General features: G+C 49.0%; 2 protein-coding genes across 5 annotated transcripts in view; one reads left to right on the top strand and one right to left on the bottom strand.

The window, feature by feature from the left end:
- Positions 1-14677, bottom strand: part of Sys1 (SYS1 golgi trafficking protein) — a 26130-nt gene extending 11453 nt beyond the window's left edge. The window contains exons 1-4 of one of the 4 annotated variants that reach the window (XM_076930206.1): positions 14502-14677; positions 14101-14337; positions 12144-12211; positions 2230-2369 (exon numbers count right to left, since the gene is read on the bottom strand). In XM_076930206.1, the coding sequence (XP_076786321.1) occupies positions 2351-2369; positions 12144-12211; positions 14101-14262 (249 nt within the window). In that variant the 5' untranslated portion in view covers positions 14263-14337; positions 14502-14677 and the 3' untranslated portion in view covers positions 2230-2350. Of the gene's footprint in view, positions 1-2229; positions 2370-10178; positions 11232-12143; positions 12212-14100; positions 14338-14464 lie in introns of those variants that run through there. The other 3 variants (XM_076930205.1, XM_034496481.2, XM_076930207.1) reach the window with 3 other exon arrangements.
- Tp53tg5 (TP53 target 5) lies at positions 1945-5162 on the top strand. The gene is made up of 5 exons (XM_034496476.2): positions 1945-2077; positions 2355-2429; positions 2619-2749; positions 4225-4715; positions 4992-5162. Exons 1-4 carry the CDS (start codon positions 1949-1951, stop codon positions 4688-4690), a joined length of 801 nt encoding a protein of 266 aa, XP_034352367.1. The 5' UTR covers positions 1945-1948; the 3' UTR covers positions 4691-4715; positions 4992-5162.

Genomic DNA, 14677 nt, shown 5'->3' with positions numbered 1-14677 from the left:
GGAACAGTTAGATGGGTCCTCTGTATGAGACATGCTTTTAACCACCAAGTGAGCTCTCCAGGTTGGTTCTTGTTTTGTCTGGGAGATAGTGTCTCTGTGTGTAGTTAGGCTGGTCTTGAACTGATCCTCCTGCCCTATGCTCCCAAGTACTGGGTTCCAGGCTTATACAATCACACTTTTGAATACAGCAGACCCTTCCCTTTACCTTTTTTACCCCCTTCCCCTGTTTACTTTGATCCAAACACTTAGCTCTATCTCCTGTGACAAGGTAAGTCTGACTTGTAGTCTCAGGAAAGTCTAGCCTTCCATTTTGAGAATCTCTGCAGGCTCATTCTAAAGTTCAGCCCCCACCAAAGGTTAAAATGACTGAACTTATAATTACATGAATGATACTGAGCATACATGAAGGTAATAAGGCTCATGTTTGTCCCTTTCTAACCTTGAAAGCCATCGTTTGTGTGTCTCCCTGAGAGTCTTTACCCTGCAGACTTGCACAACACAGATGTGATGTATAAAGGCATGTTCCTGAATATTTTTCCTTTACCCTGAGTCCAGTGATACCAACTGGTGAGCTGGGATTAACTTCAGTAGGAGTATTCACAGGAGAGGAAAGCATGACAAACTGAGTTTAAAGGTATTGTTTCATTGATTTGTCCCTGGTTGGCATGGGCCAAATTCAGCTCATCTGTTGTATTTAAATAGGCTTCTTGCAATAAAACCATGCCCACTCACATACTATCTGTGCTGCTTTATACAGAACCAAGGTAGGCAGCTCAGCTACAGCCGAGAAGTCCCACAGAAGCAGCCCTTCACACAAGAAAATGGCTGGCTACTGGTCTGGCCTTAAGTAATGGAAGCTGGGCTTGGTGGCACACACGTTTAATCCCAGCACTCGGAGAGAGAGGCACGCAGATCTCTATGAGTCTGAGGTCAGCCTGGTCTACAGAGCTAGTTCCAGAACAGTCAGGGCTACATGGGGAAACCCTGTCTCAAAAACTTTAAAAGAAAAAAAAAAAAAGAAAGAAGAAAATCTTGGAGAAAACCTCAGCAATGTAAAGCCAGTCAGGTCATGGGATCGAGAGAGAAATTTCAGTTTCTCTTATTGTTTCATGGTCTCTATTGTTTTGTATTTTTATCTTCTTACCCTCCAGTTTGAATACAAACTCCAGTACTTATGTTGGTACCCCATTTGTTTAGACATGACCACATGCTGGCCACCGAGAGAAAGAAGACTTAGGCAAAATTCAAGGAAAGTATACTATAAATATTGACTAAGTTGGAGGAGACAACTAAGAGAGAGCACTAAGACAGCTCCCTGAATTTGAGGCTAGCCTGGGCAACATCACAAGACAATTATTTCAGAAACAAAATAGGGAGCTGGAGAGATGGCTCTATGTTTAGAAACACATACTGCTCTTACAAAAGAACCAAGTTTGCATCCCAGCACCCAAGCAGATCATAACTGCCTAGAGCTCCAACTCCAGGGGATACCACTCTCCGCAAGCACCCCCCAAACACATGCACGCGCATGCACGCATGCGTACACATACACACACACACACACACACACACACACACACACACACACACACTGACTTATTAAAACCCAAAACAGGCTGGGTGTGGTGGTGCATGGCTTTAATTCCAGTCCCCATGGACTGACTGGCCAGACCTACATCATGTTCTCAGCTCAACCACCAACCAGTCATGTGACCTGGTAAACTACATAACCTTTTAAAATCTTAGCTTCATTTAACAAGAGGACTCCATCTTCTTACCTCATAGGAAGGTCATGATCACGTACACCGCCTGCCTCATACTGTGCTTCTCCAAAGATGGGCGTGGCCTTTTGACCCTCTACCCTTCACCCCTGGAGACACAGCCCTGATGCTGTCACACATTTCAGTGATGTCACAGCTCCCCTGCCTGGCAGCTCCAGCACCATCCTATGGCACTCAGCCCAAGAGCTGCAGTGAGAGGGGCAGGCTACAGGCAGCTCTGGGTCCAGTCTTGCTCCTACAGCCCCAGCATGAGTCCACCTACAAAGAAGAGGCCGAAGAATAAAGTGGCTTCTAAGGTCAGACCTGGTACTTGAACCCTGGCAGGCCCCAATAGAAAGGATCTTACCAGAGAATCCAGCCATACCAAGGACGGTCTTCGAGCCTTGAGGAGAAGGGAGGTGACGGGACGAGTAAATGGAGGCTGGCAGAGCGACAAAGCTCGCACTTTTGTTCCAAACCCAAAGTGACAAGACTCCAGTCTAGGATTGGTCAGACCATCCTCAGACAAACAGGAAAGGCAGGAACACGAGGGATCCCCTACACTAGCTCTCTCTCTTCCTTCCTCTCCTTCAGATGCAAGATGAGAGACTGCAGGACAAGAGAAACCAGCCTGTGAGCAAAGTCATCGAGCGGAACCGACTTAAAACGGTGAGACGTTTCATTTCAGCCCCGCTTAGGGAAGGCAACACCCACCCGAAGTGTCACCCCCAGGAGCTAGACCCAGTGACCCATGGGAGCCAGCAGACTCAGCCCTGGGCTGAGCCAAGCAACAGGCAGGGGATGAAGGGCTCTCCTGGGAGATCTGGAAACCTCTCTCTGGTTTCTTGACCCTGGCAGGTATTAAAAAACTTGTCCCTCTTGAAGCTATTCAAGAGCTCAAATAGCCGGATCCAAGAACTCCACAGGCTGGCCAGAAGGTGCTGGAATTCAATGCTCCGAGTTCCAAAGATCCTGCAAATCTCTTCTAGGTAAGCTCCGTCTGCCCACACCCCCTCTTCATACACTCACAAAATGGACACAATGGCTCTCCTACCTAGGAACAGACATTGTGGTAAAGGATTAGAAACAGTGGCCTACTTTATAGAAGGGCTCTGTGCAACAGGTATTTTACTGAGAGGGTCTGAAGCTCAAGAAATAAAGTGATTAAGCTTGGCCCACTGAGCTGATAATTGGTAGAGTACCTGTTTGAAGTCATTCCCACCTCATATCAAAGCTGCGGCTGTAACAGTGACCACAGCTATCTAGTTAAGGGTCCACTGATTACTGTGATACTGAGTATGGATGTGGTGGGAGCTTTCTTTTCTTCCTCTCCCTGGCAGCCTAGCCCAGAGACTCACTCACAGACCGCCCTCTGAATCTAATGATACATGTATCTTGCTTAGAACCTGATTATTCGTAGGTCGCTCTAGAATTTGGGGAACATTTTTATAAGTGCCTGCTCTCTGCTTGGCATGTTACATATGCACCCCTACTTAACTACTTCCTCATAACAATCCTAAGTAGACTACGGCACCCCATTTTTATGATGGAGACCCAGGACTCTGTGAGGTTACATGTCTTTCACCCTACCTAAATGACTGGAGTTTAGGATGTCTGTCTCCAAAGACTGCAACAGACTGCTGCCGCCTCATTGCTTTCTACTTGGCAGATCTACTTGGCATCCATAGGCCATCACTGTCATCAGCTAGGATGAGCTAGCACGGGGCTTTGCCCAGCAGGCACACATACTCCTGAGGAAGTCTCCTTTCTGTGAACGAAAGAAAGAAAGAAAGAAAGAAAGAAAGAAAGAAAGAAAGAAAGAAAGAAAGAAAGAAAGAGAGAGAAAGAAAAAAAGAGAGAGAAAGAGAGAAAGGGAGAGAAAGAGAGAAAGAGTAAGCAAGCAAGCAAGCAAGCAAGCAAGCAAGCAAGCAAGCTGTTAATTAAGGCTGTTAATTCCTTCCTACAGTTCTTTCTCTGATGTGGCCTTCTAGATACAGGTGACCAGGAAGCCCAGAACCACAAGGCTCAGGGTCACAGAACACCATGGTTTTTAAAGCACAGAAACATCTCTTAAAAATAGTTGTCCCTAACAAACCCTCAATGTGAGGTGCACCTTACTTTCATCCTGTCTTCTACCCAGGACAGGTGAAGGTACTGGAGAAGGCTCCTCAGAATGCCATGGTTTCTCAGACTATAATTTAAAAGGAACACTGGACAGTCTTCCCTCTCAGTGGAGAGAGAATCCTAGCATAGTGTCAGGTGCCAACAACATATTATCCTTAGGCTCCTCGAATACTGGTCATGCCATCTGACTTCCCATTCTGCCCAAACTATTCTCACATTCCTCCAGGCACTTCTAGCTCTAACGGGCTCCCCAAACCAGCTACATAGCAACCCCCTCAGGACTGGGTTAGAAGGACCCTCTTAACCCTGCTCTGCTGACGGCCTTTCTTCTTCCTGTCAGGGACAATGATGTCTGCAAAAAAGTGGAACAAAATAATGCAGAGCTCCAAGGGGTCCTTGAGAAGAAACCAGACTCTAAGAAGGCATGGTCCAAAAAGGAACCTAAGCAAAACACATCCAAGAACTGGAAGCCCAAACAAGGAACTAAGGGGGCACCTGCAGCTGTGACGCAGAGAAAAAAGCAGAGAAAGTCTAAAGTCTCCAAGACGTCAAAGAGTCGTGGCTTGCAAACCAGAGCCCAGAAGAGGAAAGCATATGTTAAGAAGCCCCGAGTTGTCTTCTTGAAGACCTACCATCACAGAACTCCCATGGGGGACATGAAGCCACTGGATATAACTGACCAGTTGGTCTGGTTTGAGGGGCTTCCCACACGCATACACATCCCAGGGCGTCGGATCATGTGTAGATCGTCTACCTTGCGGTGCCTCAAGCGTTCCTGCACCCGTCTCTGCTCTGCATCACTTTGAGCTGCCTACGCACCATCCATACAAGGTAAATGGGACACTACCACTGCTTGGCCAGGGTAAGATGCAGCCACTCAGCCAGGCTCCCACCTGGGTCTTTGGGTCTTGGTGACTGTGGTTGGCAGTCTTAAAGCAAAGACAAGGAACTGTCCCCTTCATGGGTTGAGGTCCCCATGAAAGGAAGAGGCTGACTGGATCCTGAAGTCTATGTTAATGTGTTTCCCTTTGAGGAACTGAACTGCTCACTGAACATCAGCGCCCCCTAGGGGCGATTTTCATAACCAACACGAAGCTCTGCTTGCAGGTGGTGTGTAACCCTGGATGGGAACTTGAAGTGTAAAAGAAATAGAGATCCTGCTATCAGCTTAGTGGAAGGCATAGTCAACAAAGTCGCAAGTCTACAAATAAAATCTCCCCTATGGCACTACTGGCTCTGCCTATCTGAAGCTGACAATCACATAAACATGGAGCAAAGGTATGGTGGGGGAGGTTCAGGGGAGGAGGTTGGGTGTGTGTGTCATGAATCTCTGCTATCCTCCTTTGTCCCTCGGCTCCTAAGGTCATTTTATAAAACCGGAACAGAACATCCACCAAGCCATGTCCTTCAACGTCCCCTAACTCCCCCACAAAGTGGGTCCTTTGAGCAGTGCACAGTTCCTCTATGAAGTCAGAGGCCTCTTGTCTCCTGGGTACAGGTACCTCATAATGGTCCTGCAATCCAAGGAGAGGCAGAGACGGGTATGCCTCTACAGCGGGCGACTCATCCAGGCTTGCTCAGAGAGGAGTCACAGAGCAAAATCTACCCTCGAACTCCTGGCTTCTCTCCATTCCATTTTCCTAAGAGGACAAAGTCACATGGAGACCCCGCCTTGGCCAATGAAGTCTTCCTAGAATCCAGCTCAACACTGATCATCAGTGCACGGGGTGTCAATAACTGGGCCTCCTGGGTCACAGATCAAGAATCCTGTCCAAACACTCTAACCTTGGGCAGAGATCGTGGGAAACACCAGGGCAGGCCTGGCTAGGCACAGCGTCCTCCAGCTTAGCTCTAACAATACATTCACCCTTGAGCCTGAGCCCTGAATGACTTGATCTCATCTATGTCACGTCTATCAGTGGGAACCTCAGGGCCTTGTACACACAACTGAGCAGATGGGCCAAAGGGACCCAGGTCTCCTTCAAAGACTATAATCCCTTCTTATATTCCCCTGGAGCTGGCGTCCATGAGTGTGCCCTCAGGTGAGGCCCTCTGGAGAGGCAGTGGGAGGGAGAGAGATACTGCTGCTTCTCATGGGTGGAGCCCGGGGCATCTGAGCACTCTGTGGAGCCCTCCTGTATATTGCCACCCCTGCCATTTCCCAGCCACCTCCTCCCCAGTCACTCCTCTCCAGCTGTTTTCCTGCTTAGTGGTCTCCATTTTGGGCCCCATCAACCTTGGCAAATAACCTTTATTCAATCTCTTTCCAACCTCCTGTTGATCAACCTATGAATTCACATCAGCATCCCTCAGTGGGTGGTCAGGGCACAAGCTCTGTCTTCATGGCACCCTATTCAGAGAGGGACTCAAGTACAGGCCCCAGTGGAGAAGGCCTGGCCAAGGCTGACACGCTGAAGTCTGTGCCCAGGGAAAGAGTTGGGCTGAAGCCTGTGTGCAGAGGCTGAGGTCCACCATGGCCCTGGGGAGGAAGGGCATGGTGGAAGGCACAACTTCTGCCTCTCAACAGAACTTCTTCCAACTTGGCCTTGTCCCCAAGACCTGGACATTTGTGACTGCCATCTGCCTACATCCCACTGCCCTCTTTCCTGTATTTAACCACTTAAGTCTGAGCTTCTTCTGGGTTTGATAAGCCCCACTATTTGAAAAAAAAGAGTATCCCAGAAATGGTGTTGAACTCACTCTGTAGAGCAGGCTGGCCTCCCGAGTGCCGGGACTGAAGGTGTGCACCACCAATCTCACTATTTTAATTGTTTTTGTTTGTTTTTTAAGGGACACTAGCCGGGAGAGGTGGGACCTTTCATCTCAGCGTTTGGGAAACAGAGACAGAGGATCCCCATGAGTCCAAGGCCACCCTGGCCTATACAGATAGCACTTGCCAAGGCTACATTAGTGAGACCTTGTCTCAAAAATAAGGGGGAGGGGGGAGGGGACCACTAACACCTATCTAGAGGTTTTGAAGTAAACACAGCTTATGTAGAAAAATCAGTTTGTGGAGTGCTGAGGGATTTTAGCCTGTTCCTAAACTCCCTTCACAGTTCTGTGCTGTAACATCCCAGGCTTGGTTCTGCTTCTCCCTTGTGAGTGGCTACCTAATTGCCTGAATAAGGAACTAGCTGTCAGTTTCCAAAGATACCCCAATTATCTAGATCAAGTTTGGAATGTGAGCTGTGTGGCGCTGAGCTGAATTGTTAACTCCTTAATTCTTTGTGTTTCCTCTCTCTGTGGATGAAGTGAGACTATTCATGAGCCCCCAGGGTGAGACAGAGTGGTAAAAAGTCTTCTCTTCTGTAAAATGGGTATGCAGCAGCGAGCCTGCTCACTTTTAGAATCATGGGTCATTTCCTACTTTCCAGATCTGTGCTATCTCATGAAATTCTCACAATAATCTAAATAAATGAGCCCAGTCTGCCCTCCACAGCCCCGAGTCCTGCATATACACATGGATTCCGCCAGCTGTAGATGAGAAAGATGTGATAAAGATGTCCTTCCACACTGAGTATGTAGGCTTTCCTTGTACCCTGAACAATACTGTATACCCCTACCATGCTGACACTGCACCATCTGAGGCGTGAATGAATGTGTATAGTCACATGGAGACACCACAGCATTGTCTTTCGCAGGGGTTGGGCTAGAGTATGAGACACAATCACTCCAGTCAAGCTGGCCTCTACTCAGTCACTCCACCGCAGCTCTCTAGTCCTCCAGCCAGTAGCATTCCCACAGAGCAGGATGCACCAGGACACTCTGGCCCCACGCCCCGATCCTGCCTCAACACTGTTTCCCTTAGCTCTTGTCACTCTCCTACAAGCCGTGACATTTGGTCTCTGACTGCCCTTTGGTCAGAAGGAAGTCACCCCAAAGCCACAGAGGAGAGCCCCAGAAACTCAGCTTCCAGGAGAGCCTTTGTGAATTATGATCCCTTCAGGACTTGGGAGGGCCTAGGGCCTCCCCTCAACCCCCCCCCCCCGCCCCCAAGATGTCTGCCAGTGCATTCTGGCTTCCACGTAGTTGATCAAAAACGCTCAAAACAAGGCTGCCTAGAATGTGGAGTTAGAGGTGTCCTCTGAGCCACACCCACCCAACCCCATCTTTTGGGGTTAACTGTTTTGAGTGTCAAGTGCACAAATCCCCACATATCTCTTGAGTTCAGTGTTAGGTAGAGTGAAGGGAGAGGCAGGGTCAAGCCTTCAGGTCTCCAGAGGAGGTATGTTCATTCACTAGGAAGCTGGAGGTAAGTTTGTTCTAGATTGCCACCTTCATCCTCTGGAAATAAACACAAGGCCTGCGTTCCTACATCACTTGTTAACCTGTGGTCTTTGTGCACTGCCTGTTTTTCTTGAATAGTTAGTTATGTTTGTAAAGTTCTATTCAACCTAGTCTCCGGTGATACAGTGAGATCTGAAGGTCTGACTCTAGGGTTATAGACTGCTGGACCAACCAGAACTTAGGCATCCTAATTATTGCTCTCTGCTCTGTGAGCTCAATGTCACCTTCAGAGCCCAAATTCTGAGGCTGACAAGTTCCACGGTTTCCTCATCTGTAAGATATGAATGATGGGGACTTCCAACTGAGGGTGTCACATGAGAAGAGACAAGTCCCTGGCCCACTGCTAGATAGGCACCTGTTAAACATCCTGTAGATGCATTTATTATTAAAATGATGAGCTATCATTGCTCCTGAAGGCTGGAACGCACCTCTATAAACCATTCACACTGTTGCTTTAGAAACTGCACACATCTTAAGGTTATAAAACTCATGTGGATTACATGCATATGGTGCCTAGAGGTTCAGTGTGGGCATGTGCACATGTGGGGCCCAGAGCAGGATATACAAAAAAATTTTCCCCCTATCACACCCTGCCTACTGTCTTGAGACAGGGTATCTCATTGAACTGGAAACTTGTCATTTCAGCTAGGCAGGATGGCCAGCTAGCTATGGAGATATGCCTGTCTCCCTGCCCTCTGGAGAAGGTTATGTAATTTTTAATCAACTGTCACTCAGCTCAGACATAATATTACTGGAATAAAAAAAAAAAAAAAAAAAAAAACCACCTTGGTTTCTTTGGTGATTTTGCAATTTCCAAAAATCAAATTAACAGTCAAAGAATACAGGTCTCTCATTTAAAAAAACAAAACAACTAAACCTATGCAGGAAAAGCTAGCACAGCCACTAAGAGATGTTCCTGCCTGGAGAGACAGAATCCACAGCTTAAGGGGGCAGCAGCCACACAACTGCCTAAACTATTCAGTGCAGCCATGTGCCTTCAGAGTTTGTGTTAAGGAAGAAACCCACCAATCCAGCTGGGCCCAGGCCCTGCAGCCAGTACGCCCACAACCCTGGGTTAGCCCCGGCATCCCCCTAGCTCACCTAGCCTTTGCCCAGGTACTTCCAGTCTCTGATTCTCACTCCGCCAGCTCCGACTCCCTGCTCTACAGGACTGAGAGCCAAGAGACAAGAAGGGTTCCCTATGCAGGAAGCAAACCTCATCTTAGCTGTGATACTCAGCTGTCTTCTGGCAAGTTCCAGAAACCAAATACAACAAAGACTTCACAAAAAATGTATGCCACTGTACTTGTTCAGAAACACAAGTGTGTGTGTCTGGGGGTGGGGTTGGGAGTGTTAGTTTATACCAGGCATCCTAGAGGAAGGTAGAGGGTGGGATGTAATATTTTGCTCATTTTCTTGAGACAGGGATTCACTGTAACCCCTGAGTTTGTCATGTTGCCCAGGCTGGCCTCAAACTCATGATCCCACTCATCTTCAGTCTCCCAATTCTTTGGGCAAGCAGGTGCTATCACACTCTGGCATTTAGCATTTTACCTGCATGGAGAAATAACTCTGGGGCCCAGGAAAGGAGGGATACTAATTATTTACAGCTTTTGTGCACAGCTGATCTCTCTTGGTCCCAACAATGACATAAATACAAGCCAAAGTATGGAAAACAGTGTATTTATGTACCTAGGAAGGACAGCTGCCAGCTCTCACAGAGGAAACCACTTGGAAGAAAGCTCCAGCCTTAGCTGCCAGCACTGTTAGTATACTCTCCCCATTGCAGCATACAAACAAGAGAGCAAGCAAACTCTTGCCACAACTGAGGTCCAGTAGAAGCTGGGTGCCTGGTCATCTCTAGAGAGCAGACAGTGGCTTTTATTATGAAGCTAAGGCTGGAAGGGATGCTGGGATCTTCTGTGTCCTGTGAGTTGCTGTGCAGAGAGCCAGCAGCAAGGTAGAGTCCATACAGGGAACAGGAGGAAGTAGTCATGGGTTCTTGGACTTTCATACACACACACACACACACACACACACACACACACACACACACACACACACAATGTGTAACAGGGCACAGCTGTGCATTTTTCTTGTGTGAGGAAGTAGTCATGGGTTCTTGGACTTTCATACACATACACACACACACACACACACACACACACACAATGTGTAACAGGGCACAGCTGTGCATTTTTCTTGCGTGAGGAAGTAGTCATGGGTTCTTGGACTTTCATACACACACACACACACACACACACACACACACAATGTGTAACAGGGCACAGCTGTGCATTTTTCTTGTGCTTGATGCCTGCTCCACCTGCCGTCCTCTGTCAGCAGCCTAGTACTTTGTACCTACATCTCTTTCTGTGGCTATGGACCCAGAAATCAAATGTTTCTCCACACAGAATCCCTGTGGTTTGGCAACACGGCAAAGGTACCAGCTGTCAGGGCGTAAGACAGACGACGAGAAGAGTGGTTTGTTCCAATCAGATATCCTTGATTTTGTTTTCTTTTTAAAATAACAGGCTGGTGACAGTATGATGGCTCGTGTGACATGGTTCCAAATCTGTCACTACCTCCATGAGGTCCCTTACTGGCCTCCAGAGATCAAGGCTTTGGCAGGCAGAAGCCATTCTTGCATCTGTGATCATGGCTGCTACCTGCCTTTATGACGGGACCTCACTATCTCTCCACCAACAGACTTCACATTTCCAGGGTTCCTCTCAGCCTTGGGCTGGACCCCATCTGGAGGTCTGAGCACCCCAAGGTGATGGGGCCCAAGTGGCAGCAGAGTGTCCAAAGGGCCCAACTCAGACATTGGACTTAGGGGCTGAGCTGAGGGGGATCTCCTTGAGCTCTGTCCGCATGCACAGGTACTCCCCGATGACGGCCATGAGTGCAATGCACACAGCTTGGACCAACCACCAGGTCAGCGCCGAGGGGAAACGGGAGCTGTAGAGCCAGCAGCCCAGGAGGTGAAAGAAATGCACCGTGACAGTGAAATCCAGGCACTGCTTCCCTCGCCGGATGAAGTACAGCAAGCCCAGGGCACTGTGGGGAGAGGATAGCAGCGAGTTGTCACTGGGTTGTCCTGGCCTTACATCAGGTTGTTGGGGAAGTGGGAACAGTTAGGATGATATCATGGTAGTCAGAAGTGAGCATGGTAAGTGAGAAGCAAGGGTCATCCTATCAGATGCCTAGAAAACCTACTGGGTAACATCAAGAGTGGGTCTGACAGAGGGAGGTGAGGTAGAGAGTTTGATGACAAACAGCTACCCAGGAATGGTACAGACTGCTGGGTACTGGAAAGTGTACTTGGTCTGCAAAAAATGCTATTTGCATCTAAGCGATCTTAGCCTGGAATCCATTCATTTCCCCACAATTCAAGAAAAGCCAGAAATGTGTACATTTCCCCACCATCAGTGTAAAGTCAGAATGTAAAGAACAAGACATTGTATGAATTATAGCACTTTACTGGTGAGCAAACTGGAGACAAACTGTCCAAAGTCACAACACCAGTGGTAAGGTTCAAAGCCAAGTGAGTCTGCTCTTAAGTCCTTATGCTAAACTGATCCTCAAAAGACAAGCAGTGGTCATGAGTGACCTAGGATGCTAACAAGTCCAAGTCCAACCCCTGGTATAGACACAAGGAGCCTAGGGCCGGGAGCAGAGAAAAGTAACTCAGGCAATGGCACAGAGGAAGAATGTAAGGCAATTCTCCAGGCTCCTGATCTAATTCTTCCCTCACCTCACACCACATTAAAGTATGCCATCAGGCACATCTACAGTGACCGCTGAGCTCTGCACTTAAATCAAAACCACAATGGAGACCATGACAGGGCCAGGCCACAGAAACAGGCTCTTGACCCATCTCACTACTCCCAAGAAGAAGTGCCAGCCTGCCTCATGTTTCAGTTATGACATTAGACCCCCAAAATGAATAGTAAAGCTGGTGATACTCACCAGGTGAGGGCGTTGAGGACGAAGGACATCATTGAGAGCCGGCCTGGAGGGGTGGAAAAGCCCAGGATCTGAGGGGGAATCACAAAGGGAAATATGCTGGAGGCGTGGCTTTGCCCAGCTAGGATCCTGGCAAACAGCCGAGGGCATGAGCATCTTCCCAGAGTACACTAGACAACACGGTCTCTTCACACATACCCCCTACAGGACCTCATTTGAACATCATGGTGTATGGGGAGGTATTATACTCCTTTTATAAAAGACGCAAGAGTTTAGGGAAGTTTCCTGAGGCAATGCTGTACACAGATGACAAGAACCAAGTCTAAAACGTATGCTAGCAAACTGTGGCTGCAGAGGCCAGGCGTCTGCTTCAGTAAATAGAGCTGTATTGAAACACCGTTCACAGCTACGTTCTGGTATACTGCTTAGGATTGCTTTGGTACTATAAGGGCAGAGTTGAGTAAGCATGACCAAAATTCCTTTACTGCCTCATCCTTCCAAAAAGCCGTTGGCTGAACCTTGAGGTACAACTCAGGCTGTGTGCATCAGGCCACTCTGCAACAAAGCCTTATTCCCATATGCCCTTACAAGAAGGATGGCGCCGGAGGGCAGTGGTGGCGCACACCTTTAATCCCAGCCCTTGGCAGGCAGAGGCAGGTGGATTTCTGAGTTTGAGGCTAGCCAGGGCTACACAGAGAAACCCTGTCTTGAAAAACCATAAAAAGAGAGAGAGAGAGAGAGAGAGAGAGAGAGAGAGAGAGAGAGAGAGAGAGAGAGGAAGAAGAAGAAGGAGGAGGAGGAGGAGGAGGAGGAGGAGGAGGAGGAAGAGGAAGAAGAAGAAGAGGAGGAGGAGGGTGCCCACAGGGTGCCACTACTCAGCATCAGGTATGTTTGCAATACTTATTGTTGACAGAGGACTACTAACTCCTAAATATCTGTGCCATACTTCATCATAATGTATGCACAGCTTCGTTGCTTCAAAAGCCTTTGACATCCGCGATCTCACAATGCTACTACGATCCTTTTCTGCAGAATTAGTTACCCAAAGGCTAATGCAAACAATAGTAGCAAAAGCAAGGACTCCATCCCAGGTCGTCTGGACAAGAACTCTGCTCACTATCAACTATCCCTGCCTCTCCTCTCTAACAGCCTCTTCGGCCTCCACTATACTTTACAAAGCAGTTTCTTATTCCTAAACCTTTCTGGGTCTTTTAACATTTTACTATACGTGACACGACAGGATTATCCTCCTTACTTTCCAGAGGATAAAAGGGACTGGAAAGGGACAACAACTCATCAAGTTTCCTCAGCTTGACTGGACCCTGAGCACACACAGGCAAGCTCTTTCAACAGTTTACCACCTAATACCAACAGTATGATACTGCAGACGGGAGAGGAAACATTTGCCCTAGTCACACAGCAAACAGAGTGGAATTTAAATAGAGACCTGTCTGACACCAAGTCTTAACAATCCCCATTCCATCGATTCAGACGCCCTTTTATCTATTCCTCTTCCCACTGTGGCTCCTGACAATCTGAGCTGAGAGAAGAGAAGTCAGTCAGTTTTCTAGAGGAGGGGTTCTCAAGAAAGAGACTTCTCGTGCTTGCCTGAGACACAAGTCTATTGATTGTAGTGTTCAACCTCAGGTCACAAGCTGTGGACCTATGGAGGCTGAGTGCAGCCGCAGTCAACACAAAACTGTCAAGTTATTTAAAACTAGGTAAGAATTTGTTTTGTATCTCGAACGCCCAGTTCCTGAGCGTGAACCTTGTTAAGTTTTGTTTCCCAGTATCTACCTGCCTCAATCGTTCCGTTTTACAGATGGGCACGAGGGTCGGGGGAGCGCACACTGAAATCCTTTCTTTTTAAAAACGTCCACAAAATGAGATCGTGGCCCAGCCGGATCTAGAGCTCAGCGGTGCCCGATCACAAAAACCTCCTCCATCCCGCTAAGCCTACCTCCGCGTCGAACATCTGGTCCAGGGACGGGCTGCTGCGCACGAGCGCGTCCACTAGCGCCAGCCACAGGCCCAGAGAGCCATAGTAGACCGTCTGCATGAGCACGATCTGCGACAGGATCAGCAACGGGTCCCACACGTAGCTGCGGAACTGGCCCGCCATGCCGGCCCGCGGGGCTCGGCAGCCACCCGCGCCTGTCAGTGCCGCCACGCCATCGTCGCGCGGCCGCCGGACTACCTGCGGGGAGACACACAGAGCTTCAGCCGGCCTGCCGTCGCCTTGGCAACGCCGCGGGAGGGAGGAGGACCTGGGACCCAGGAGCGAGCCCATCCCGGGGTGGGAGAGGCCGGGAGGGCGGACCCACCCGTTCCGGCCGCCGGGCTCCTCCCGGGTTCACTCACCCGCGACCGGCTCGAGGATCGAAGCGTCCGAGCGCGGCCGGGCCTCGGCGGTGGACTCCTGAAACTGCGCTGACAGACAGGACCATGGAGCGGAGGACCCACCGGCCTAGAGAGGCCAAATAGCTGCGGCCCACGGCTACCTGGGAAGGAAGCGCTTCCGGGGACGGCGACCGAGG

Source organism: Arvicanthis niloticus, chromosome 2, assembly GCF_011762505.2.
Source record: "Arvicanthis niloticus isolate mArvNil1 chromosome 2, mArvNil1.pat.X, whole genome shotgun sequence".
NCBI classification, from domain to species: Eukaryota; Metazoa; Chordata; class Mammalia; order Rodentia; family Muridae; genus Arvicanthis; species Arvicanthis niloticus.
The sequence above is the reverse complement of the archived record's forward strand: the minus strand, read 5'-3'. Positions and strand labels throughout refer to the sequence as shown.